The 27,754-nt window shown below is 37.5% G+C and overlaps 1 protein-coding gene across 30 annotated transcripts; it reads left to right on the top strand.

Moving 5' to 3' along the window:
• The first annotated feature begins 244 nt into the window (after positions 1-244).
• Positions 245-27,273, top strand: LOC108606040 (disks large 1 tumor suppressor protein). 30 transcript variants are annotated; one of them, XM_033294555.1, is made up of 19 exons: positions 245-278; positions 2,869-3,000; positions 5,817-5,941; positions 6,331-6,495; positions 10,667-10,876; positions 16,452-16,475; positions 16,727-17,302; positions 17,367-18,060; positions 19,137-19,224; positions 19,351-19,564; positions 19,632-20,045; positions 20,109-20,211; positions 20,951-21,025; positions 21,736-21,780; positions 23,791-23,871; positions 26,429-26,578; positions 26,645-26,927; positions 26,989-27,080; positions 27,148-27,273. In XM_033294555.1, exons 1-19 carry the CDS (start codon positions 260-262, stop codon positions 27,252-27,254), a joined length of 3,597 nt encoding a protein of 1,198 aa, XP_033150446.1. In that variant the 5' UTR covers positions 245-259; the 3' UTR covers positions 27,255-27,273. The 30 variants fall into 30 exon arrangements, with proteins under 30 accessions (XP_033150446.1, XP_033150448.1, XP_033150447.1 ...); XM_033294554.1 differs by lacking the exon at positions 245-278 and adding an exon at positions 1,907-2,732 and having other exon boundaries at positions 17,367-17,598; XM_033294545.1 differs by lacking the exon at positions 245-278 and adding an exon at positions 1,907-2,732.
• Positions 27,274-27,754: the final 481 nt, after the last annotated feature.

The following is a 27,754-nucleotide window of genomic DNA, read 5'->3' as shown; positions in this document are numbered from 1 at the left end:
TTAAACAAATAAACAGTTACGTGCATGGTACATAGTACTTTGTTTATAATATAAATAAATAAACAATATATATATTTTGATTCCCATAAACATCCAGTGATAAATGACTAAATTTTTAGTCTTAAGCCAACTTAAATTACACAAACAAAAGCGACGATTATATTAACAACAAACTACAGCTAACAAAAAAGCAACAACAACAACAACAACATCAAAATCAAATAAATAAATAAACGTTTAAGCCAACAAAAGCTACAAAATGCCAGTGAAAAAGCAAGGTAAGCTCAAAATATTACACTTTATTTATTGTTTGTGGCTTATGGTAATGAAAATCAATGTAAATATTCTCAATTGAGCTAATTGCAAGTAAAAGCCAGGTCAACAACGATTTGCATTGATTAGGCTAAGTAGCTGTATTTTCTTGTATGCCTCGTAAGCGTTTCATTTATTTTAATGCTCAATTTTATTAGGCAAACAGTAAAATGTACTTAGTTTGCTTTTTGCGAGGGCAGCTCATAATATTAATGAGAAATAGATTCAAATTCGTCATAAATTGAACTATTAAATTTAAGCATTCAATTAAATAATATTTAGCACTATCGTATTTATTTAATTTTAGTTTTGGGCATATATATCATTTTATTAAGTATACGCCTTGAAATGTGTTCGCAGCGAGTTTATGCCGAATATTTGCAAATAATAAATTACATAATTAATTGATACGCTTCAAAAACATTTTTATTGTGCTAAAACTATTATTGCCTGATTAAGCAAACAACTTATGCATTTCCCCTCGGTTCTCCCCACTTAGTCTACATAGCAACGTCTGTGTGCGTATGTAAATTTTTAATCTTGCCATCTAGCCACACGGCAATGTCCATTGCACTAAAACTAAGCACAATAAATAGACCACATAATAATAAAAAAAATATATATATGCATATATATATATATATATATATATATATAGACATATGTCTGGCTATATATACAAAGTATTAGACGCTGCCAATGTTTTGAAAATGGGCATTAAATGAAGGTCAGCATAGGCATGTGACGTGTGCGAAGGAGATGCCAAAAAGCAATACACACACATATGTGTGTGTGTAATAAATTACACATACTTATATTTTGTGTATGTATATTAGTTAGTTTGTTGGCAACAGAACGTCTAATGCATGACTTTATGGCAATGTCATCCAGGTTGTGTCGCCTCATTATGATTGCTGTGCGCTGACCCCTAAGGGAAGGGGCGGGGGGCGTCGACACAGAAGCAGGTTAAAGCATAAATAGTTTTCTTTGTGGGGGCGTGGGGCAAAGCAATGCAGGTAATTGTGTTTTTGTATGTTTTTCCATTTTCTTTTATATTTTTGTTATACACTCAGCAAAAATTAGAGCTCTAAATGTTTCAAAATACACTAAAAAATTCTATACAAGCAACTTTGATTTTAATTCATGCGTATGCAATAGCAAACGCATTAAAACTAAAATAAGCAAATTAAAATTAACAGAAAAGCGCATTCTGATGTTGATTCTGTTTATGTTATGAATATTAAGCAATAAAATGGTAAATTTATATTTAAATCTTAATGCTGACTCATTTTACAATTAAGAGCTAATTTTTCTATATAAAGTAAATAGCTGCTGGTTGGTTGCTTATATAGAATGTTTACTGTAGCTCTCAATATCTTCAGCTTCGCTTTGTTGACATTGCTATTGTTTTTGTCTCAGTGTATATTAACACATTTATTTTATTTGTTGTTGTATTTGGTTTGTTTGCTTGTTTTTAAGACAATCTTTATTGATTTATTGAACAAGTGGCCGACACTATAATGTGGGCCATATGTATAGTTGGCTATGGCCATAATGAAAGCCAGTTTAACGCCGTCCATTGTGGCCCGAGCAAGTGACAAATATGGACTCAGACACGGACTCGGACAGAGACAGAGAGAAGAGCAGCGATCCCAATGAGGGACTGCTCAGCAGCGATGACAAAACGTTCGACGACGACGACGAGGACGATGAGCCCGAGATGGAGGACGACTCTTCGCCCATCGAAGAGGAAGAGGAAGAGAAAATGGCGCGCGAAGTGGATGCAGCTGAGCAGCAGGATGCAGAGCAAACGCGACAAATTGCAGCGCAGTCCACAGCCGAGCAGCTGCTTGTGGTGCTGAAACAAACGGAAGCCATTGAAATGCAGCAGCACCAGCAGCAACAACAAGAGCAAGAACAAGAACAAGAGCAGCAACAAATCGATTTAGTGCCTGAGGCTGCGCCCGTTGCCAGTTGCAAGTTTAACGACAATGTGCGTGAATCCATTGAATGCTTCTATTCCGCACAGGATCTGCTGGAATATGGGCACATGCTGTGCGGCACTGCTGCTGAGCAGCGTACGCCGGATGTGGAGTCCGGTTATTTTGATAAATCCGAGAGCGACGATGTGTCGCGCGATGAGTTTGAGGCGCCACAGGCGGCGGCGACGGCGACGGCAGCGCTGCGTCGCCCCAGAACACAGCAGCACATGCTGCCACAAAATGTTGCCATGACCCCAACAGCGCCCAACAGCAGCAGCTGTGAAAGTTTGCGCATTGAGTTAAATCGCTTCTGCAGCTCCATGGAGGCCTTTGAGCGTGAAAGCCTGGCTATTGAACAACAGCAACAGCAATTGCTGCAGCAGCAACAGCAGCTGGAGACACAAAGTGAGACATATGTTATGCAGGTCTTTCGTTTAGGTAATTCGCATTCATAGAGAAAGCAGCAAGCAGTAGGGAATGATAACTAGGCTAGGTTCAACGCTTTAACTTGCAATTAGCCGCAGAATTTATAGCTTTGTATATATTTTATTAATTTACTTTTCACAACTTGCAGAAGCTCATCGTGCGCTTGAGCTGCTCGAGGATTATCATGCACGACTGTCGGAGCCACAGGATCGTGCACTGCGTATTGCAATCGAGCGTGTTATACGCATTTTTAAGTCACGTCTATTTCAAGCTTTACTTGGTGAGTTAACAATAAATAAATATGCCAAAATGTAGTACTAAGTTATATTAATAATCTATAGGTTTTTTATATTTAATAATATTAGCTAAAGTTTTAGTTGTAACGAGCTTGATAGTACCAAAGATTTTAGAACAGTCTATAATTGGTAGTATATATAGATTGCTAGTATGCCTATATAGATTGTTCTATAATCGTTGGTAGTACTAACAGCTAATGAATTCAACGACTTAAGCTCATATATAATTTCATTTTTTAACTTACATATTAAGCAATAATAATGTGCATGTGCAATATTAGTCTGGACATAAACCTTTTTCAAAGCCGTGTCTTATACGTGTCTTATAAATTTAATGTAAATCAGTTGCAAACCAGAATATAATTCTAAGAGATACAAAGTTCTGTAACATAAATTTAAAGGCATTTGTTATAAGTATAATTAAAAAATACGCTCTAAGCACTGCAGCTGCAATGATTTTTGTATAGATTATTAATTGCAGCTGCATTTAAAATTATTGACAACTTATAAGTTGTTCGCTAAACTTTAATATTAATTGCACTTGCAGTTGAGCTAGCGAATTGCATTTTCTATTTAAATATTTATGCAAGGTTCACTGGCTAAGCTTTTAACTCAAGCATTTCTATATGATGTATATGCAATTGAATTGCTTTACTCAGTTGTCTATTGATTTTCTCTGCAGTTGGCTGTCTGTCTTGTCGTTTGTAAGTGTCTCTGGCGCATTAGATTTCAGCTGAGACAAGCGTAAAATATTAAAAATGAACTTATAGCACACACACACACACACACAAGCTGCACAAGCAATGAACAATAAACATTTGAGTGCCAGTTGAGACCGAGTGTATAATTTCAAGTGGCAGAAGTTGCATAAACAAGGCATTGCTTCAACTTCGAGCTTGTGCCCGTTGTGTGTACACAATATGTCCAATATGCTTGTAGCCAATATGTAGCCAATATGTAAACCGAACACATATACAGCGATGGAGAGCGTAGCGGTAGGAAGAGATAGTTATATAGTTTGTAGATAGTTGCAGTTGCAGTTGCAGTTGTGTGGCAAAGACAGCTCCCGTGGCGTGTGGCAGGAAATTAAAATGGGCGCCCATTGGGTTTACCCATATATATTTAGGCCACTTTATAGTGAAAATTCTATTGATTGCATATACATATTTATGTATATGTGTGTGGCATGTACATGAAACTTTTGATACTACACAACAGCTTCTGCTGCTGCTTCTGCTTTGGCTTTGGCTTCTGCTTAAAGTTCGCCCTGTTTACTTCACTTCAGCCATGTCATGCTGACAGTATCATTTCCGCCACCTGAGCTCTTATTAAAAAATATATGCACAGCATAAAAAAAACATAATTGGAAGCAGCTACTCTTATTCTTCTTCTTCTTCTTACTTTTCTGCGACTTGCAGATTTTTGCCTAACGACGACTACAGCTGTCGCTTGTTAGGGGCGGTAACTAAGGCAAGTTTGCAAGCGCTGAAAGCGTTAAACACGCTCGACTCGACTCACTTTGCAAATATTTTATTAAAAAAGAAAAGTCTTGCTGTCGTTGTTGTTGTTGTTGTTGTTGTGCTCGCAAAAGTTTTAATTAATACAAATTAATTGCGTTGCTCTGGCCCCAATCGATTGGCTGTATAATTGAAGCGCTTCGCAAGTTAAAAGTTCCAGGCAATCAAATTAAATTAAGTTAACATCGTTATGCGCTCAAAGTGAACATGAAATGAAACAAGCGCATTGCTTTTAATCAAAAGTTATACATATGTGCTGCATTTAATATTTAAATGCTGTCAACGTTAATCGAATTCAATTTGCATTTGCATATTTAAGTTAACGCTGCAGCACTGTAAGTTAAAAAATGTATGCATAAGCTTTTATTATTATTTATATTGAATTCCTCAAACTTTGCTACAAAGTTATTATTATTATTTTATTTTTCAAATGAGAGCAATTCATTTAATACAATATTCATTACAAATATGCACGTTGGCACGTAGGCTCAATGCTTTGAAAATAACTGTATTTAAATCATGTGTTGTTTAGCCAAAACTGCACTCGAAGCAAAGCGCAGCCCACTCAACTAAAGCAGCGACGCTCTTGTTCAGTCGCAGCAGCGTTGCGCGATCGAGCGCACACGAACGAGAGCGAGCAGCGCTGCTCTCTCGCTAGCAGGCACGCAGGCTTAATAGTATAAGTAATAAGTATAAGTCTTTGGTATAAGCGCGCCTCTCGCTCGCTGGCAAGCACATAGCCCTAGCATTGGCTGTTGCTCACGCTCTCTGAGTGGCTTGCGCTCTCGACTGCGACTCTTGCGCTGAGATCAATGTGCGGGTGGCTGGCAGGCAAGCCGGTGAGCATGGCCCCACTTAGGTCAGTCGTGCTTGAGCAGTTGGAGAAGAAACAAGCAGTGCGTGAGCAGTGCGCTTGAAAATAATTGCAATATATTTACTCATATGATAGTTTAACTAACTAAGTCCATTTCAAATGTTCTCAATGCGCTTGCTAGCAAATGACTTTTATTAAATTATTGAAAATGCAACAAATAATGTTTAATATGTAAAACTAAATTATTTTTGCAATTAATATGATTCTTTTTTCTGGTTTTAATATAAGACTTAGAACTTTATGCACAATATATATAAATCAGCTAGACGATGCAAGCAGTTTTATAGCCTTGTGTAGAAAAATTGTAAATCATTTTATTAGCTTTAATTTAATTTACTTTACTAGCAAAATTGTGGCTCTCAGCTATGATTGTTTTATTTTACACTAATTTCTTCTTTTTCTATTACAGATATACAAGAATTTTATGAGCTAACTCTATTAGACGACTCCAAGAGCATACAACAAAAGACCGCCGAAACATTGCAAATAGCAACTAAATGGGAAAAGGATGGACAGGCCACCAAAATAACCGATGTGAGTGCAAAACGAAAATTAGAATATAGTTTTAGTTAGTTAGTTGTTAGCTAAAGGGTAAATAGATAATGAAAGCCCTTAGCCCATAGCTCTGTTACTAGTGTTGTTAGCCAACACTGCTGTCTGTTGCATATTGTGTGTGTTGATTTTTATTCGTACCGTTCTTTAAGCTTTCTGCTATTTCATACTTTAGCTAACTTTTCATTTTAAACATTACTTACTGCTCTAGCATATAACTTAAACTTTATTCCATTTGCACTAATCTATACATAACATATAAATATATTTTCATGCTATGCTCTCTCTCTCTCTCTCTCTCTACTCTCTCTGTTTCTCTCTCTCACACTGTCGCTAACTACTAAATAATACATACGCGAATGTGAATGCAGTTTATAAAAACTTCCAATCTCAATCGCAATTGCGGCTATGAGTTTAACATGGATGCCACAAATCCGAATCCAAGTTCTAATCACAATCAAAATGCGAACGCGGTTGCGGCCGCTCACGCCGAAGCATTTAGCAGAACATTTAAAAATGAATTGGAAGAAATTTTGGTAAGCCATATACATACTACATATTCATACATAACATTACCCATAACATTCTCTCTCTCTTTATTTTGTTTGTAAACTATTCATAAACTAAGGCGCTTATAAATGCAAACGCAAACGCAAAGCTAAAAGGCTTGAGGTCTAGAGCAAAAGTTTGTCCTTAGCTATGCAAACTACACTGGGCGGCAAATTTATTTTGACAAAAGTTTTCTTTGTTCAATAGAAAATTTTCAACTTGTTTATGGTAGTTAGCATTAGTTGTAAGGTGTTGATAGCGTAAATCTGTGGGTGACAATAATATTTTATTTGAGTTTAGACAACAATTTCTTAAGCATTGGCTAGCAAGTTAGTTGGGGCAATCAAAACTAGTTTAAATAAAATTCATGCAGAATAGTAAACAATGAAAAATGCCAATCAAAAAAAATTGCTGCACAACTTCATAAAAATTCAAATTATTTACATAAAAAGCGCATCATTATTAATTAATCATAATTAATTATACATAAGCAGCGGGCTTACAATTTAAAAGCTTTAATCTGGCAAAATGTTTGTATTTGCAGCTTTTGTTGTTTTGTTTTGTTAAATACATTTAAATGCAAAGTATTTAATTTAAATTAGGCACTGAGCTAATTTAAGTGTTCAGATAACATGCGCATTATGAATTTTCTATGCATTTTGAAACAGTTGCTCAAACGAAATAAAAAGTTACAAAGGCAAACGTTGCAACAGTTTTTTGTCTCATTAATTTTTTCAAATACTCTTAGCTGTAAATGAATTGTAGCATGCTTATAGGCTGACATTTCAAGCACTGAACTGAACGCCAAACAAGCTGCTGTGGTTTCAGTTCATTAATTCAAAGCGAATAAATTTGCAAGAATTTGCGGCTGGCTGAATGGTGCGCCTGAAATTGAGAGCGTAGCAAATTAAGTATACGTCCTGTTGTGTGCGTCCTACTAATTATTTCGACGAATTTACGAGGCTTGGTAATTGCTAAATTTATGATGTGCCTGCTCAAATTTTAAATATGCGCGCGCTCAGTTTCGCTCGCTCGCTCGCTTACATACAGTTACGTTTGTATGGGAAATGTGTAGCCAGGCAACACACACACACACACACACAAACAGACACACACGCATACATATAGACAAACGCCGGATCAACCACCTAAGCTGACTGTCGTAGGTGCCTTTATAATTTGATAAGGACTTAACGGTTAGCGTCGCTACATGCTGCACGTTTGTCAATGTATTAGTGTAAGTGTGTGTGTGTGTGTGTGCTTGCAACATGATTTGTGTTGACCCAGTCAAAAGCAGCACAACGGGCCACATGACGAAGAGCCATTTACAAAAAGCATAACATGAAAAAAAAAAACAACAACGAAACGAAATTTGTTAGAATGCGCCCCCATGTTGGGCCCAGCGGCTGAGCTGTGAGCTCTGAACATGCCGGGCATATAAATCGTCCTGTCGCTTGTCCTGCGCCGACGCCGGCACTTTTGTTATTGCGGCCCGTTAACAACGATACACCCAAGATATATAGTATGTATATAGTATGGCATACAAGTCGCTTAGCTAGCTGGCTGGCTGGCTGGCCGGGCTTTTGCTTTTGGCATCGACATGCGTACTAACAATAACGTTAACGTCAATGTAAACGCAAAAGTCAACAGCGTCGACAATTTCTCTCTGTGTGTGTGTGTGTGTGTACGTGTGTTTATAAACGAGTACACACAGCTTGTTTTGTATGTGACACGCCCACTGATTGTCAATAGTGATAACTGATAAGTGACAAAGGATGTGTTACAATGTGATAACTTGAATATTAAGTATACGTACCCAAGCCGTCTACTTTAACATGCCTCGCAGCCAAACTTACTGACAGACAGACAGGCAGACAGACAGACAGACAGACAGACAGACCCAGACCTAGAGCTCTGTGTTGTGTTTTCTTCGCTTTGCGCCTTTTTTCTTTTGCCAATTTTGCCATCAAAGCCTGCCACGACGCCTTTGGTCATTGACGCCGACGCTGGCGTTAAGGCGTTGACGCTAACGCTGGCGTCGCCTACATGCGTCGCGTGGCGCGTGTGGCAGTAACAGCAGCGCTGTCGACGTGTCGAGTCGCAACAAAATTTTTACGTGCGCGTAACGTATACGTCAGTCTGTCCGTCCGCCACTCCGCCAGTCCGTCTGCCAAGCTGTCTTGTCTGCCTGGCCGCGTCTTCGATTTGTAGCGCCTTTTAAGGCTAACAACTTGTGTGTTTGAGTGTGTGTGTGTGTGTGATTTGAATTGATTCAATTTGATTTATGCTTAAACATTTATTCAAATGCTGCAAAATATTTAGAAAACTTTATTTCAAATATTACGTATACGCATTGTATATTTTTTTCAACTCTTGCATAGCAATTTACACACATTTTTGAATATTTCATTCATTCATGCGTTTCAGCTTATTGTTCAGTTTTGCTGCGGCATTGAGGCAGCAATCAAATATATATCTAAATGTATATATATATATATATATATAAGATATATATGCTTGTTTTTTTGGCTTTTTTGTTTTGGCAGTCTGTTTTACTGCACGCAGTGTTTCAACAATTTTTTTCGCGTAGTTTCGATACGAAAACGCGTATATATAAATATTCCTATATATACATTTTATTGTTGTGTTGTTCTTGTTTGCTTTATGAGTCTTTGTCAAGCTATAGTTAAGCAATTAGTACGAAAATATAAATATACAGGTATTTCCAACTAGACTGCTGCTCTATATTACTCAAATCTGTTGCTATACTGAACTGTTTTCAAACAAGTTGTCTGTCTGGCAGTTTGTTTCGTCTGCTTGCCAAGATTTAAAGATTCACTTGATGCTCTCTCTCTCTCTCTCTCTCTCTCTCTCGCTCTCTCTCGCTTGTCTGCCACGACATGTGAACTTTCATGTACGCTAAAATAAATAGTATAAATAAATTATTTTGCACAACAAGCGCAAAAAGCCAAAAATGCCTTAGCAATAAATCAACTTAAAAGGCAAAGTGGCTTGCCATATACTTATGCTTATATATTTATATATCTATGTATGTGTGTGTGTGTGACAAAAGAAAACATGCGAATGGCATTATTTATTCCAGTTTTCCTGCCAAATACACACACACATACATATTTACAAAGGCAGCAGCAGCAGCATCAACAACATCTGGCTTCCAATTTGTAGCACAAACGAAGTTGGGGGTGGATTTTTAGCACACAACTTGTTGCTACGTGTGTGTGTGTGTGTGTGTGTGTGTGTGTGTGCGTGTCTGTGTGTGTTTATTTACTCTACGTGCGTGTATTAACAAACTGCTCAATATGCTCAACAGATGAAATAACAAACAATTTATTGACTATAAAGTTATTAAATTTTATTGTGTGCCCCACACAACAAAAACATCAACAACAATAACAATTTCCGCTACGTGTGTGTTGTGTTTATCTCTAATGTGTAAATGCATTTTGCAACTTTGACTGCAACAACTTAAGCGCTAGCAAATCAAAATCAAAATCAATTGATTTAAGGCAACATGATCGATTGGGTCTCCATAGTGCGGCATTCGCGTAGACGCTTCTCAAATTATGTCGGCTCGCGTTCCCCAGTGCGTATGCGTCGACGTCGACGACAATTAACTGCTGCTGCGGCAGCGACGCCAACGCAACAGCAGCAGCAGCAGCAGCAGCAACAGCAACACCAACAACAGCAGCAACATAAATCGCGTAAAGAGCAACAGCAGCAGCAACAGTTGCAGGATAATGATGATGATGATGATGGGGATGGTTTAACTGGTGCTGGTCGCTATGTCTGCTGTTGTCCCAATGTAAGAATTTGTTGCTTCCAAATTGGAACTTCCAACTTCCAAGCTAACTTTGATTAATTAGACAAAACTTTCAGCGAAGCTGCTTTATCTTTAATAACATCCTTAGCAATTGAAGCATTGAAAATATAGTGAAGATAAATTGATTTAATATATAAATATGTGTTTATCGAAATGGGTATTTATTTACATATTATGAACTTTTTGGGCAACTGTGTGACAAGAATTTGTGTGCCATAGCTTTAAGTTATGTACATTATTTAAACACTTAACTTTTATTGCTTTTATTCTTAAATACACTTATTAATTATCATTGCGTGTGCTTTATCGTTTTGCAGAATCAACGCATGCGCATTGAGACCGACTGTGAAAATGCCAAAGATGCCAATAACGAGGATGCGTCAGTTCAACAAGTGCGCAACTCGCGTTCACCCCAACAACAACAACAGCAGCAGCAGCAGCAACAGCAACAAGTGGTTCAGCAACTGCAACAACAGCAACATCAACAGTCACAACAGTCTGCCCAACCACGCAGCGGGAATCAGATAGTAAGTGGCTGCTATTGAACACAATTATTTTTTATTACCGCTTAGCCAAAAACAAAAAAAACTAAGACCATATAAACAAGAAATACACTCAATATGGCTTATGTGGCTAAGCAACTGCCAACAGCCGTTGGCTAAGAGCTCACGACAGACATTCCATCAGCCTTACTTAAGCAGCGGACCTCGCCCTCTGCCACACCCTTAACGCCATCAAAACTCACCCTACTTATAACCTTAATTAGGCCTTGGCCCCTTCACGCACAAATTGTTTGAAATGGCCACCCCAATGCCGCTAGTTTCCGTTTCCGCCACAAAACACACAGCAGCAGCAATGATTTACTACTATTGGTTTTTCTTTTTATTAACCAGTGCTTAATCAATTGGGGAAATGATTTCGCTTAGTTATTTACGCACTGTAATTGTTCATTACTTTCACTAATCACACAAACCAAATTTATCATAAAGATTAACTAATTAATTTTGTTTTGTTAATTGAATTCATTTAATCTAAATATCATCGTTGAAGTTTTGGCATGCCATTGTAATTTATATATACACACATATGCATATGTATCAAATTAAAAGAAAATCAAAAACAACAATTTTTTATTCTGTTTGTTTTATTTGCAATTATATTGGTTTGTATATTTATTGTGTCAACTAATTTCTTAATATAATTTTTTAATATTGTGTACTTTTTATGTTAGTATTATTTTAAATTTTTAAACTACAACTGGTAGTTGATTTGCAATACGTTTGCAGAACTAAATTTAAATTTTGTAGAGTTGCGCGCGCAGCTTTGAATGCAACTCTAAACTCTAATCCAGCTGCAAAGAACAGCACTGGTAATTATATCGATAGTGGAATTTTAATCGTAGCGTCACTTGCTTTCTTACAATGTTAAAGCGAGCTTAAGTGTTGTTTAATATTAGTTTGTCAAAAATTACTCTAATGGTAAATTTATATACACATTAAATTAAAAGCAAGCTTATTGAGAGCGGCGTATTGCTAGTCAAAACGGATAAGCTAACAGCGTCAGTATAACCGGTTACGCATACCGATAGTATCGAAGTTTCATTCCATTGTTTTTAAACGCCAGAGCTGCGCAAGCAACAAGTATTTTACTATCGAAATTGCATAGCGAAACTGTTTCCATCTAAGGATCGTTGAGAGCTAGAGCTGAGATCTCACATTCACCCCTTGAGCTTACACTGATTAGTTTGTTTTTACATTTATAAAGTCTCGAGAGCCAGCAGGTACGTCTAGATTTTCAGTTACCTGCTAATTTTAACGTGAAAATAGCTAGCTCGACAGCACTACTTGGAGAACTCCAGATCTGGTAACAATTTTGTTGAATTGGCCACACTGCGCGGCTTCGACTCTCTAGAAAAATGCCAACAACACAGCACGGGAAAAGAGTCGGGCATCGGTATCAAATAAACGCCGCGTAAACGCATATAGAAAATATATATCAACGGTCTGTGAAAATCTGCGCTACCCAGCGCCCATTTGCCAAATCAATGCGAGTAGCAAGTGAACATGTGCGTGTTTAACATAGAAAAGTGCAATCAAGTGACCTGAAAATAACAGCAGAAAAAAAATAATAAATAGAAAGAAAACAAGAGCGAAACGACATGCATGCATTTGAATCACTCATACTTACATACACACAAACGTGCATACTTATACATATGTATGTATACATATATGTAGAAATACCAAAACAAAGTGCCATCCCAAGTGCCTATACAGATTTGAAGCGGTAGAGAGCAAAAAACAGGGGATCAGTTAAAGCAAATCGAAATTTTATAATTTATGCTATTGAAAGTGCTCAATTTTATTCTACATTCATTCGTCAGAATTTCTGAATCGCGTACATATACAAACCGACATACAAACGTATACACACAGTAGTACTTGAGTATATGTATGTATGTAGGTTATACAGGCAAGGCGTAGCGCAAAAATATCAAAATAGTCGGCGTTGACACTGAGAGAGCGAAAGAGCATGTGTAACGTTTCAATTTTTTTCTTCGGTTTTTTTTTGTTTTTGCTATTTACTGTGGCAAACAATAAATAAATGTATATGTTTATACATGTGCGTGCGTGTGTGTGTGCAATAGGAAAGCATAACCTAAACGTATAGTTGTATGTGTGTGCTTGTCTGTGCGTGCGTGTATGTGATTAGAAGATTCTCTCACGCTCAGAAATAGTTGAACGGTGCGCCCAGCAAGTTTTTTAGCGATAGTTGTAGTTTGTACTCGCTTCACGTCTGTAACGCGCTGCTTAGTGCCGCGTCTCTGCGAGTGTGTGTGTGCCCGCTTGAGCTGTAATAATTACTACAAATTATTTATAATTATTTATTATATATAGTTATTTTTTTTCTGTGCGTTTTTGGGTGTAAGTGACACTTGTTAGTCACACACACACACACGGCGCGTTTCGTGAGTCACGCATTAAATTCATTCATTCTCATATGTGTGTGCGCATGTTTGAGTGTATGCAAGACATGCTTAAAAATTAAAACACGAAAAAAGCTCAAGAGAAATTTGTGAACAACTTTTTTTTATTTGTTTGTTTAGCACATAAAGCGAATGAAAACGTTGCAACGTAACGACAATTAAACGTAAACGTTTACGCAGAGACTCGACTCTCCGCTACCGGCATTTGTGTAATTTTTTTTTCTGTGTTGTCTTACGTTACGTGCAAGTGAGCGAGCGAGAGAGCGAGAGCGAAAGTGTGTACGCGCGCGAGAGAGGGAAGAGAGCGGGCGTTGTGATAATAATAATATGACTACACGTAAAAAGAAGCGTCAGGATGGCAGCGGTAGCGGCAGTGGCAGCGGCGGAGGCTTTATTAAAAAAGTCTCATCACTATTCAATTTGGATTCGGTAAAGATTAACAACTGTTTGAAAATTGCACCTAAAAAAATAACGAATTAATTGGATAAAACGTTTTAGCCACAAGAAATTAAATGCTTTGAACAATTTATGCAATAAACATATAGATATGTATATTTCGATTTCTGTATTTCGTCTTGGCAACTGATTCAATAATGATTCCATAGTTTATTTTTAAATTTTCTGCCAGACAAACGACAAGCACACATAATAGCAAAATTTTCTATATGTGCAGCATTTGTTTTTGAACACTGTCCCAAGCAAAAACTGTCTCTTAATTTTACGCAGGCGCAACGGAATTTCATACACAAATACATACATACGTGTGCATATGCGTATGTATGTGTGTTTAAGTATGGGCGTGTGCATTGCAAAATTTACAGCTGCATATGTATACGTGCGTGTGCATGTGTAAACACTTGCTCTTCCTATGACCAGTTGTTGTTGTTGTTGCCTAGCCCCAGTTTGTGTATCTTTCTCTTTCGCACATCGACTTGCTCTCGATCGCATAATTTGCTCAAAATAGAATTTCGCTTTGTTGTCCCCGTTTCGTTTCATTTCGTTTTGTGTCTGCTGGGTGGCCCACCCAAATGCCAGAGGGGACAGCGGCGAGGGCAACAGAGCAGTAACTAAAAGCTCAGTGAAACTAATGGGGCGGGGTGGGGAGGGGGGATGCTTGCTGCAAATACAAACATTACAGTGTTTACGCATTATAAACGCATGTGTTTTTAAATTAAAAGGAAAAGCCATAAATTGTCTATTGCAATTTGCAAAATAATAAAAGCATTTCCTAGTTGTGTTGTAAACACATTTGTTGTTTAGCTTTGCTTTTGGTGGGTGCAGGTGTCAATTTATCTACGCAATCGTCTCGTCAGTTTGTTGTTGTTGTTTGTTTGTTTATGCAGTTTTTGGTTTGGACTGACATTCCAGAAAGCAGTTAAAGCAACACGATAATAAGTTCGAAAAGCTAACACCCAATATAGCGAGACATATTTGGCAAACAGACAGCAGCACAGCTGTGCATTGATATAAAAACTTGTATAATATTTATACTTTGCTAATGATTTACGTGCAGTAAATTAGAATTCAAATTTTGAGCAGTTGCTTCTATTTGTCTGAACACAACTGTGTGTGTGTGCGTGTGTGTGTGTGTGTATCTTATATTTATTTACTTAAGCTACTTTTGTAGCTGCTTTAAAGTCTTAAATGCTTTTACATAAACTTTATTGTTGCTGCCATAGCATAGTCCAAAGCATATGATTGTAATATCTGGCTGATAAGATAATGCTCGGGGCGACTGTTTGACTATGTTGCCTGATAAATATATATATCTATTTGTATATACGTATTAAGTTATGTGCTAGAGCAGAAACCACAAGCACAGCTGAAAATACTTTTGCGGCTACAGGTGTATGTGGAATAGCGAGGGTGGTGATGGGAGGGGAGGGGCAGAGCAGGTACTAATCAAGTGACCTTCGTTTAAAAGCCTTTTAATAAAAAGTATATACATATCGTCTATATGTATATTTCGTTTGTTTACTTACAACCTTTGCATGATGTAATTATTTACATAAGGCTACAGCTGATAAAATATTTTATAGATATTGCAGCCTAATAAAAAATAAATCAATTTCTATTAACAAATTTGCTTAGTAAACTAAAATTGAATTTGAATCAATTTTAATAATATTATACACCACACACATACAGCTGTAATTGTTTAGTGAAATGTACCTGACCTACCGCTTCAGCTCTTATCTCTGCTCGCAAAGACAGCGGCAGAGGCAGAGGCAGAGCCCATAGAGACAATTGGCTCAATTTTGATGACGATGCTGCTACGGCTCACGTCACGTCGCTTCATGCAAGAGCAGCAATAATAATAATAACAACAACAACAACAACAACAACAACAAACAATTGAGAGTTTTTGACCCAGGCTACCAACCGAAAAAGGTTAATAAGCAATTTGAACTTTTGCGTACTGAATATTGCGGCACGTGAGGCAGCTTAAGCCGTTGCACGTACATATCTATATCTATATACATATGTGTGTGTGTAACTATAGTTGTGTTTGTTTGTATGTCAGCTTAATAAACTCATTTACACTTGGCTGCTAATCAAATGAACTCGTTTGTTGTGTTGCAATTTCCATGCCACTTGTCTTTATATAAAGCCCACCAAATCCAAATCGAAAGTTGCTGTAATTCCATATTGAAGAATTTCGCTTTCGATGTCGATGACAAGACAAACATTGGGCGTGGCAAGTTTCTTTTATTTATGAAATTTATTTAATTAATGCAGGCTAAAGCCCAAACAAATTTGAATTAAAACGCATTGCACAAATGTACAAATATTTGTTTAATTTTCCTTATTAAATTAAGTTTAAATATTTATTTAAAATGCAGCCCCAAAGCAACTTAAGTTGGCGCTTAAAGGAATTTTTTATAAGGAAGCTTTCGGTGAAGATCTCAAGGGCTCAAGCACTCATTAAACAATAACATTGCCATTTAAAAATTAAGCAGACACATTTTTAATCATTCAATCAAACTTAAGTGCAAGCTACTTGTTTTAGTTGAATTTCATTTTTAGTTTTTAATTTGCTTATTACTATGCCTTGCAACTATGATTTACTCACAATTTCAAGTTTTTCATTGGGTTCCTCCTCCTAACACTTTCAGCTACACAAGGCATCCTCAACGAAGGTAAGCGGCAGTTGCAACAAATCTCTGTGTGTGTCTCTGTCTCTGTCTCTCGTCTTGGCTTAATTAATGTTTGTTTTGTCCACACGTTCACATAACGTTTAATATATTTGGGTAGCATCGGTCGCATGTGTCATAAATTATATTAAAAACATAAACAATTGCCATTGGTGCTGTGTCCTCATTGTCCTCATTTGTATAACAAAACTGATTAATTGAATTGATTGCTAATGCGTTTCTCCTTCTCGCCGCAGGTGAACGGTGACGATAGCTGGTACTATGAGGATATACAGCTGGAGCGCGGCAATTCAGGCCTAGGCTTCTCCATTGCCGGCGGCACAGATAATCCCCATATTGGCACCGACACATCCATCTATATAACAAAGCTTATACCTGGCGGTGCTGCCTCGGCCGACGGACGTCTGACCATCAATGATATTATTGTTTCGGTGAACGATGTCTCCGTCGTGGATGTGCCACATGCTGCAGCTGTGGATGCGCTCAAGAAGGCGGGCAATCAAGTCAAATTGCATGTTAAGCGAAAACGCGTGGCTGCAGCAAATGCAGCCGCAGCAGCAGCAGCAACGGCTGCCAGTGCTACTACAGATGCAACTGATGGTGCAGCAGCAGCAGCGGGTCCCAAGGTCATTGAAATTGATTTGGTCAAGGGCGGCAAGGGCTTGGGCTTCTCCATAGCCGGCGGCATTGGCAATCAGCATATACCCGGCGACAATGGCATCTATGTGACGAAGCTAATGGACGGCGGCGCTGCCCAAGTCGACGGACGTTTGTCCATAGGCGACAAGCTCATTGCAGTGCGCACCAATGGCGTAAGTAGCTCATATTATTTATATGTAATCTATATTTATATATGGCCATATTTATGTCTTGCAGAGCGAAAAGAACTTGGAGAATGTAACGCATGAGCTGGCGGTGGGCACGCTCAAGTCCATAACCGACAAGGTGACACTGATTGTGGGCAAAATGCAGCATTTAACCAGCAGCGCATCGCAGCAGTCGTCGGCCGGCGTTGCTGGCGGCCAGTTGTCGCAGCAATCGCAGGCCCATTCGCATTCGCAATCACAGCTGGCAGCAACTCGCCAGCAGCAGCAGCAGGATAATGCAGGTGGGCTTAACAATGTTGGACAAACAGTTGTTGATTCAGCTGCAGTTACAGTCACTGAAACAGTCACTGCTCTAAACACAACTAGTAACACCAACAATATCACCAACACCACCACAATCACCAACAACATCAACACCAACACAACCTTCACCAACAACAGCCACATGCCGCTTGCTGCAACCGCTGCAGATAACAACAGTAGCAGCAACAACAACAATAACAACAACAACAGCAGCAGCAAACACAACAGCAGCAGCAGCAGCAACAACTACAACAACAGTAACAGCAATAGCAACAGCAGCAGCAGCAGCAGCAGCAATAACAACAAAGCAATCATCACACAAACTAGCGCTGCCAGTTCTGTTGTAGCTGCTGCCACAGCTTTTAATGCTAAGCTTGTTGCCATGCCCTTGGCTCATAGCAACGCTGAATTGAATCGCTCCCAGTCACCCCTGCCCAGGCGTAAGCTCCTCCAATTCATTTAAGCCTAAGCAACCAAACTCATAAGCCAAACCAGCCAGCAGCAGCATAAAGAAAAAGCTTCAAGCGAATTTCGCACAACAAGCATTTCCCTTCTCCTTATCTCTCTCTCTCTCTCTCTCTCTCTCTATCTCTCAGTCATGCTATCTCTTTCTAACTGACATACAAACCACAACACAAACAAATGTTTAGGCTGCACGGCTTGCTATGCTTGCGATGAAAGCTGCTCGTACTAACTTTGTTGTTTGTATTCTCTCATCCCAGAGTGCGCATCTCAAATGCCATTTCCCAATGTATTGTATACCCTGTAAACTCACAAATACGCGTATACGAATTGTTTAACTTAAATATGCAGGGCATTTAGCATTTAAGTGCATGATGTAGCATCATATTGTTTTTACTTTCTGTGTGTGTCTATTGAAATTACGAATTTAATTGTATTTTATATATTTGTATATTTTAATGCACTATTTATTATAACGAAAGTTTGTTGTAATTTCGATTTAACAAGCAATTTACGCATTTATAACAGTTCGACTGTATAACAGTTTAACTGGCATACAAATGTGCAAACTGTTATACTAACTGTCCGATGCGCTGCCGCAAGCAGCCCAAAAATTTGTTCTAAGTTTTATATAAGTTTAAGTTCTTTGATTTGAGGGACTTTATTTTGAATGTCTTTATTATATATATATATATATTTCGTTATAACTATATGTTAGTTTCGACTTTATCTGTTGCTGGTGGTACGATCTTACGTTTGATATTTTTTTTTTTTTTTTTTGACTTCTAAGTTTTTAATTTTGTTAAACAATTCTGAATCCGAGAATTCGTTTATACATCTATTAAAACATAAATTCACTTTGAAGAGACGCGACCTCGACTAATTAGCGATCTTCCCACTCTTTCTTTCATGTCTCAAAATGAACGTGTGTGCATAATAACATTATATATATATATATATTTATGTGATTGTGATTGTTAATGTTTATATAAATCCAAAAAAAAAAAAAACAAATTATATACTCGATGAACATAAATTGTGCGGCGCTTTTTAGAGCCCGGCTCGAGATATGCATCGACGAATATTTTGGCGGCGGTGCCTCCAGGCACACCGCGCGCTGTCAGCACAGAGGACATAACCAGGTGAGTGCGACTCCAAGCGCTGCTGCAGTGGAGCAACTGAAGCTTCGCAAAACCCAAAGTGCTGTCAAACTAATTGCAAACTTCTGCTCTTTTCTGCTTGCTTACATTGTTGCCCCCACCTCGCAGGGAACCACGCACCATAACCATACAAAAGGGACCACAAGGTCTGGGCTTCAATATCGTCGGCGGCGAGGATGGCCAGGGCATATATGTGTCATTCATTCTGGCCGGCGGTCCCGCCGACTTGGGCTCCGAGCTCAAGCGCGGCGATCAGCTGCTCAGCGTGAACAATGTGAATTTGACTCATGCCACGCACGAGGAAGCGGCACAGGCGCTAAAAGTGAGTCACCCACCCAACACTCAAATTTATATTAATCTGAATTAATTGCATTCTCTATTTGTGTTAGACATCTGGCGGCGTGGTAACGCTGGTGGCACAGTATCGTCCCGAGGACTACAATCGCTTCGAGGCGCGCATACAGGAGCTGAAGCAGCAGGCGGCACTCAGCGCCGGCGGCTCGGGCACACTGCTGCGCACCACACAGAAGCGTTCGCTCTATGTGCGCGCTCTCTTCGACTATGATCCGAACCGCGATGACGGTCTGCCATCGCGCGGCCTGCCCTTCAAGCATGGCGACATCTTGCATGTGACCAATGCCTCCGACGATGAGTGGTGGCAGGCGCGTCGTGTGCTCGGCGAGAACGAGGAGGAGCAGATTGGTATTGTGCCATCGAAACGACGCTGGGAGCGCAAAATGCGTGCGCGCGATCGCAGCGTCAAGTTCCAAGGACATGCGGCGGCCAATAATAATTTGGATAAGGTAATAAATAACGGCAGCATTTAATTGTTTAAACAATTGCTTACGCTTAATTGTTTACTGCAGCAATCGACGTTGGATCGCAAGAAGAAGAATTTTACATTCTCACGCAAGTTTCCGTTTATGAAGAGTCGCGATGAGAAGAATGAAGATGGCAGCGATCAAGAGCGTAAGTGACAAGCAACAACAACAACAACCAGAACAACCAGAACAACAACAACATGTATAAAACTAACAATAACAACAATACCAATCTGCAACTGCAACTGCAACTGCAACAACTGCAAATGTGCAACTTCACTTGGGTTTTTATATATTTTACTTGCTGTTTTCAATATGCATACAAATATGTATGTGTATGTGTGTGCGTGTGTCTTTCTCTCATACATATGTATGTATGTATGCGTGTGTGTGTTTTTTATAAATATAATTATGCTTTTGTTTATTTATGCTGTTCAAGCTTATTTAAAAATAAACATTATTTTAAATAATATATACGAATTTTATTGTTTATACACGCACACATGTTAAACAATATATTCATTTTAATTTTTATAAATCGAAAATAGTAATTAAGTTTAACAAGTAAGTAAAATTCGGCATTGACACGAATTTGTTTAAAACTTTTGTTTGTTGTTCAGTTGTTCGGCCATTTGTATATGCATTTCATTTGTTTATGATTTTATACTTACTTTATTTACTTTTGTTTAATTTCATATATTGTGTTCTGTTCTTGCCCCCACCACCTACAACAACAACAACAACAACAAATTGCGATGTCGTCACACTAAATCATAAATTACACACACAACAAAAAACATTTACATGGAATTTATAAACACACGCATTTTCTATTATTGTGTGTATGTGTGTGTGCTGTGCTGTGCGTATGTGTGTTGTCCTTATAGCAAATGGATTTGTAAACAGCAACAGTGAACTTGATGTTAACAATGTTAACAACAATCAAGCAAATGAAGCGCAACGTAAGTTTGTGTCTGTGTATATTTATTTATTTATAAATATATACTATATGCAATAGCTTAGTTTTAAATTTAAACTTATAAATGTCTTATCTGTGTACTCTATATATATATATATATACATATATATATATATGTATGTATATTTCCACTTGCTATACTTTATATGTATAAGTTTGATATGCACTTGGTTTATGTTTCAATTGATTGTGTACTCTAAATGTTTAAGAAACGCTTTTGGTTTGGGTCTTCCACACACATACACACACACACACACTCACACACACTTGTGCACACACTACAATTGTTGTATTCATAAAGTAATTTTGTATAGTTAAATGCTAAAAATGTAAATCATACTCATCAATATCATTCAAGTGGACCATGGTTAAGTTACGCAGCGTCAAAATATTGCTAAGCTCTGAAACATACAACAAACCAAACCAAACCAAAAAAAAAAAAAAAAAAACATAAATTGCTTGACTCTGTGCAAATCTTTAAGCATTCATTCAAAAACCAACTGCTCTCTATCTATCTCTCCCTTTTTGTATGAAATGAAAAACAATTCTCATGCTCTTTCATACTTTGATACAACTATAACTATAACATATTTAACTAATTTTAACTGCTGTTCTGTTTACAACTGACCAAAACGTGTTTCTTTTTCGATTCTCTTTTTTTTTTGTGTTTTTTCTTCTCTTCATTTCTTCTAGCTTTTATGCTTTGCTACACACAAGACGATGCCAACGCTGAAGGAGGTATGTACTTGACTATAAACCTGAAGCTTAGAATTTAGATATCATCACACACACACACTACTCACCACACATTATAAACAACACAATTACACACACTAACTAACCACACAACTAAGTTAACAATTACATCTATACATTACATGCATACATACATACATACAAGCATACTATTATTTATTATTTTGTGCATAAATGAACTCACACGTACTTGAGTTTCTTGTATTTAAGTTAACACTCATACTTACTACAACTTTAACTGTAAACATATGTATGTACAATTCCATCTAGTCATCTACTTATGTTTTCTCACTATAATTTTCTTTTGGGTTTTGTGTCAATACTCCTAATTAAGCTATACATAACTGTAGTAATATTATTTTGTATCATTTACAAATGTAGTAGGTTCTGCGATTTAGGGACTTACTTTAATTAAGCTCATTAATATATCTATATATACTTTATTTAAGTTAAATACGCAGCCATAACAAATACAAATTGCATTATTTAAGTTTATGCTATGATAAACATAAAATACGATCAGCATCGATTCATCGATAACGATATGTTCTATGTCTATGTGTTATGATATGATTACATGCTGTTTTATACAGTTGTATGTACATATATAATCGATATGTATCGCAGGGCTATACTGTGTGTATGTATATTAATATCGATAGTATCGATAAGCAGCCATATGTGTGTATTCCTTTGATCTCTTTTGTTAATTGCACACATTTCTACCAAACAGACAAACAACACACTTTAATGTGTATAACGAATCATACAAAAAAAAAAAAAAACAATCGTTTTGAATATTTATCATATAAACAATATCTGTGTTGGTTGTCTAAAAACTTTACATTAGACGCGCATAAGCGATTCATACTGTACTGTACATATTAACATTTATAATATTCATTTCGTTTCTGTTGTTCTTGTTGTGTGTCAAGCTAAGTTAGTTGATAAGTACGCTAATCGATTACTTATCGATCACGCTCTTCAGCTAAGCTCAAGGGTTCGTCGCTACTTAAGGAGTTTTCTCATCTTAGCTTCGTTATATATTTAATCTCACTTCATATTGTAAATAAGCACAATTTGCTATTTGTGTGCTCAAATATCTGCAGCTGAAGTTTCACAGATATTTGTGTACTTTAAATTTGTGTTTCTTAAGCTTTCTTATAACTTTTCCAATCTCTTGTTTTGAACATCACCTCTCAACATGTTTAATACCTACACAAACAAACTCACACACACACACACACACACACACACACACACACATACGCAGTCACGTCAACTAGTTCATTGAAAACAATCTTGCAGGTTTAATGAATCTCTACATCGATAATTAATCTTGTTTATCTTTTTCTTTCTTTTTCTTTAATAATCAAAATAACTTCTATGTTATTAACTTAACCATTATGTGTGTGTGTGTGTGAATTATTTACAATATTTTCGTTCAACTTCTATATATATATATATCAAATATATATATATATATTATCAACTGCTTTCAACTATTTTCTGCTGCCTACTGCTCTTAAACGACTCAACTACTACTATTACTACCACTACTACTACTACTATAACTACTACTGTTTAATTTACTGTGTGTTTTCGCTATGTTTGATGATACAAATATTTTTACAAATTACTACGAACAATTTACAAAAATATACATCTCTCTCTCTTTATATATTGTTAATATAATGTTATTTATATTCTCTGTTGAAACAAAACAATTCTTTTCTAAAATGTTTATATACATATACTATATATTAATTAACTCATGCCCATTTAAAATTATTATATAAACTATACGTATATTTGTTACAATCATGCGTTCGATCTCATGTTACTGCGACAACAACAACAACAACAACAACAACAACTACTACTAAATTTGTCTACTACTATCTCAACCCCGAACAACACCTACTACTACTACTACTACCAATTCTACTACTACTACTACTACTGCTACCAATCGATCGATATGTCGCACAGGCGAAATAATCTACAGAGTGGAGTTACCCGATATGGAGCAGATAACTTTAATCTACTTGGAGAATAATGATGCTGACTATCGTAAGTCGAGCAACTAAAACAAAAACAAAACAAAAATCAAAAACAATTACAAATCTTTTGTGTAAAAGAACCAAGCAAACCTTAAACAAAAAATGCAACAATAATTGCCTAAAAAAAAACAATATACAATTATCAAAGCTTATGTTTCTTAAACTAGGATTTATTCCAGAGCAATATTAATTATATTTATATAAACATTTGTTAAACATATAATTTTTTTCAAACTGAAACCGAAAGCAATTTTGTCCTTTAAGCGCTGGTCACATGCCCCCCCCCAAAAACTGTTGTCCTCTTGCATAACTATCTCTATCTATCTATCTTGCTCTCGCTCTCTCTCTCTCTATCTCTCTCTGTTCTTATCTATCTCGCTCATGTGCTCTAGCTCGAGCTTTACGTTTATCTTCAAGCGTTTGTTGTAAGCGCAGGTTTCTAATAGAAGCTTTTATGTTTATGTTTATGTTTTGAGTAATTTTGATATGTTTATAATTTTGTTGCTGAAGGCCTCGAATATCAGTTTAGACATTTACTTAGTTAATCAGCTTACTTTGCCTGCTCTATCTAACGTTATGTTCATTTTGCTTTCATACAATATTGTGAATTGCCCTTGGCTCATGAACTTGATTTTCAAAAGGCATGAGGCAACCACTCGGCAGATCTTCACAACTAGCCAGCACTATTTAATTAATAGTTAATGCAACACCAACACCAACTTGTCCTGTAGAACTTACACACACTTACACACACGTTTAGGCGCAACATTATCTCATGTCCAGTATTAATTAAAAATAGTTAGTTTAACACTTATGCAGAGTTGCAAACTCCAAACTCTCTACACTTGCTGTTGTGTTTCTTTTTAATTTGTTTACAACAAAGTTAGTGCAGTGAATTCTTTTGATGCCCTTAGACTCTTTAGAGTGCTCTCAAGTATTATTTTTAATGATGGGGGAAAGAAATTTCTCTTGGGTTTGCTATTTTTTTTATGCTGTGCTTTGTCCATTTGCCTTTGCGCATTTAACTAATCATGCAATCCAAGCAAATTAATTGTAGCAATCCACACCAGATAGTTGTAACGTTACGTTCATTTATCGTTATCGTTATCGCCATTGCACGCACACATTGCCATCGATAAACACAGAAGCCCAGAAGCAACACCTGTAACTATCCAAAAATACCGCCCAAGCAAACGAAATCGAAATCGAAATTGAATTTCTAATGAACTTTATTATATGTACATATAGTTTATTCTCTCTCGGATTAACTAGTTAATTAAGTTGAGCAGAGGGAATTTGGCATTAGTGTACACAAGAATTGTTTATAAAGTTTATAAAAACGCAATAATTATAATAATTGACAATAAAAATAAGCAAACAGCAAATTTTGTTTGATTTATCATGCAAAAGATAAAACTTCATTGTCATACACACACAATAAACAATACAATTAGTTTATAATTTAACATACATACGATCTATATAACAAAACTACTCCCTGACATGCCGAGACAGAGTGAGTAAACTATCAAATTCTAAGCTGTGTGTGCCAACCAACAAAAGAGAATAAGAATCAAACGTTCGTTCGTTCGTTCGCAACTCTTGTTCTCTCGATCCTAGGCTTAGTTGTAGCTAGTACCTAAGTTAAGTTACTTACTATATATACATATACATATGTATGAATATTATAGCGCGCAATTTCAATGTTTCTCTTAATGTTGTGTTCGAACCATTTTGTTTGTTATAATTTCAATTTTCGAGTCTGAGTATCTTAAGTAAGTAGCAACTGTAACTGCCTTGAGTTCTGTCCAATTAAAACCTGTATGTGTTTTATATTTTATACTGTATGTATGTATGTATGTTAATTGTGTATTTGTTGCACTACTCTAACTATATATATTTTGTCTGTGACTGTTAACGCATTAAACTATAGCAAAAGATAAACCACCATATGCCATTTTCATAACAATTCCTTAACAATAATATTACACTTCTTAAGTTTAACCCCCATTGCTGCACTCCGTATACAAGCTAGAGATTTTTATAGAACTTAACCTCTTGTTTTTGATTTATTTTTACTATTTTACTTTACACATTTATTTCCTTTGTTTATGCTTTGTTTCGAGCCTAGCTGACGCCTTAACTATTTTACATTTTGCTAAATATTTAATAACGAGAGCGCATAGTTAAAAAAAAAAAGAAAAAATGCTTACTAATCAAGTTCCAAGTTACCAAACTGACAACAATTAATTTAATTATTACAAATTTTTTCAACTAGCTCTCTCTACTCTCCTTTCTATTTCTATGCCGAGTTTAGAATATAACTGTAAAAAAAAACCCCCACACCGGTTTGATTGTTTCTATCAAAAGAAAATACTAAAAATAAAATCCATTATACCTAACCTAGCCGCCCCCCCGCCAGCCAGCCAGCCAGCCACGCCCCCACAACCGCCCAGCCTAGCCCTGCCTAGCCCAGCCCCTTCCCCCCGTTGTCCTCACTCATTTCTGATACATCTTTGGTTTCGCACCCGCACAATACCTAATAGCAATGCCTACTATGCTTACAGCTTCCGAGGAGAACGTGCTGTCCTATGAGGCCGTGCAGCGTTTATCCATCAATTATACACGCCCCGTCATTATACTGGGGCCACTCAAGGATCGCATCAACGACGATCTAATATCCGAATATCCCGACAAGTTTGGCTCCTGTGTGCCACGTAAGTAGCAACGCATCAAGCAATCAATCAGTCGAGAAACTAATCCAATCTTACTTTACTTTGCAGACACCACACGACCCAAGCGCGAATATGAGGTCGATGGTCGGGACTATCATTTTGTGTCTTCACGCGAGCAAATGGAGCGCGATATACAGAACCATCTGTTCATCGAGGCGGGCCAATACAATGACAACTTGTATGGCACATCTGTGGCCAGTGTGCGCGAGGTGGCCGAGCGTGGCAAGCACTGCATACTGGACGTCTCGGGCAATGCAATCAAGCGGCTGCAGGTGGCCCAGCTCTATCCGGTGGCGGTGTTCATCAAGCCCAAGTCTGTGGACTCGGTGATGTAAGCAATCCAAAACTCTTAGTTGAGGAGCAGCTACTAATTGTCTTTAACTTTGGCATAGGGAAATGAATCGTCGCATGACCGAGGAGCAGGCCAAGAAAACATATGAGCGCGCTATTAAGATGGAGCAGGAGTTCGGCGAATACTTTACGGGTGAGTCCCGACTACAGTTCAAGCTAGTTAGCATTTATTTATTTATCATTTCATGGTTCATGCTCAGGTGTTGTTCAAGGCGATACGATTGAGGAAATTTATAGCAAGGTGAAATCAATGATTTGGTCGCAGTCGGGACCAACCATTTGGGTACCATCGAAGGAATCTCTATGACCAACAGCCACCACTACATGGACACTGCCGCCTCGAGTACGTTGTCGACCTGTCTCGAGAACAACAACAACAGCAACAACTGTAACAGCAACAACAGCCAATCAGCTGCAACAAAGAACGTCGCACTGATGCACTACAACGACGCCAACGATCGTTTCGACAACAGCAACAGCAGCAACAACATCAACAGCAAGAACAGCAATAGTAACAGCAACAACAAAAGCAGCGGGAGGAACTACAACAACAACAACCATAGCAGCTACAAGCAGCGCAAGGACAACTATAATGCAACTACATGCCGCTGATGATAACCATGATGTGTCTATTGTCTAGGCCCCAACACTTAGTCTAAATAGTTGTTACTTGTTGTTGGCTGCATGTGTGCCTTGGTCCAAGGACGAGTTGATAGCGAGCGAGCGAGATAGAGTTAGAGTGAAAAAGAGAGAGCGCGTGCGTCGGCTGTTTAGTTTTAGTTAGAGCAAAATTGATGAAACGTTAAG

The sequence above is a fragment of the Drosophila busckii genome, chromosome X (assembly GCF_011750605.1).
Source record: "Drosophila busckii strain San Diego stock center, stock number 13000-0081.31 chromosome X, ASM1175060v1, whole genome shotgun sequence".
NCBI classification, from domain to species: Eukaryota; Metazoa; Arthropoda; class Insecta; order Diptera; family Drosophilidae; genus Drosophila; species Drosophila busckii.
This window is presented reverse-complemented; position numbering and strand designations above follow the sequence as displayed.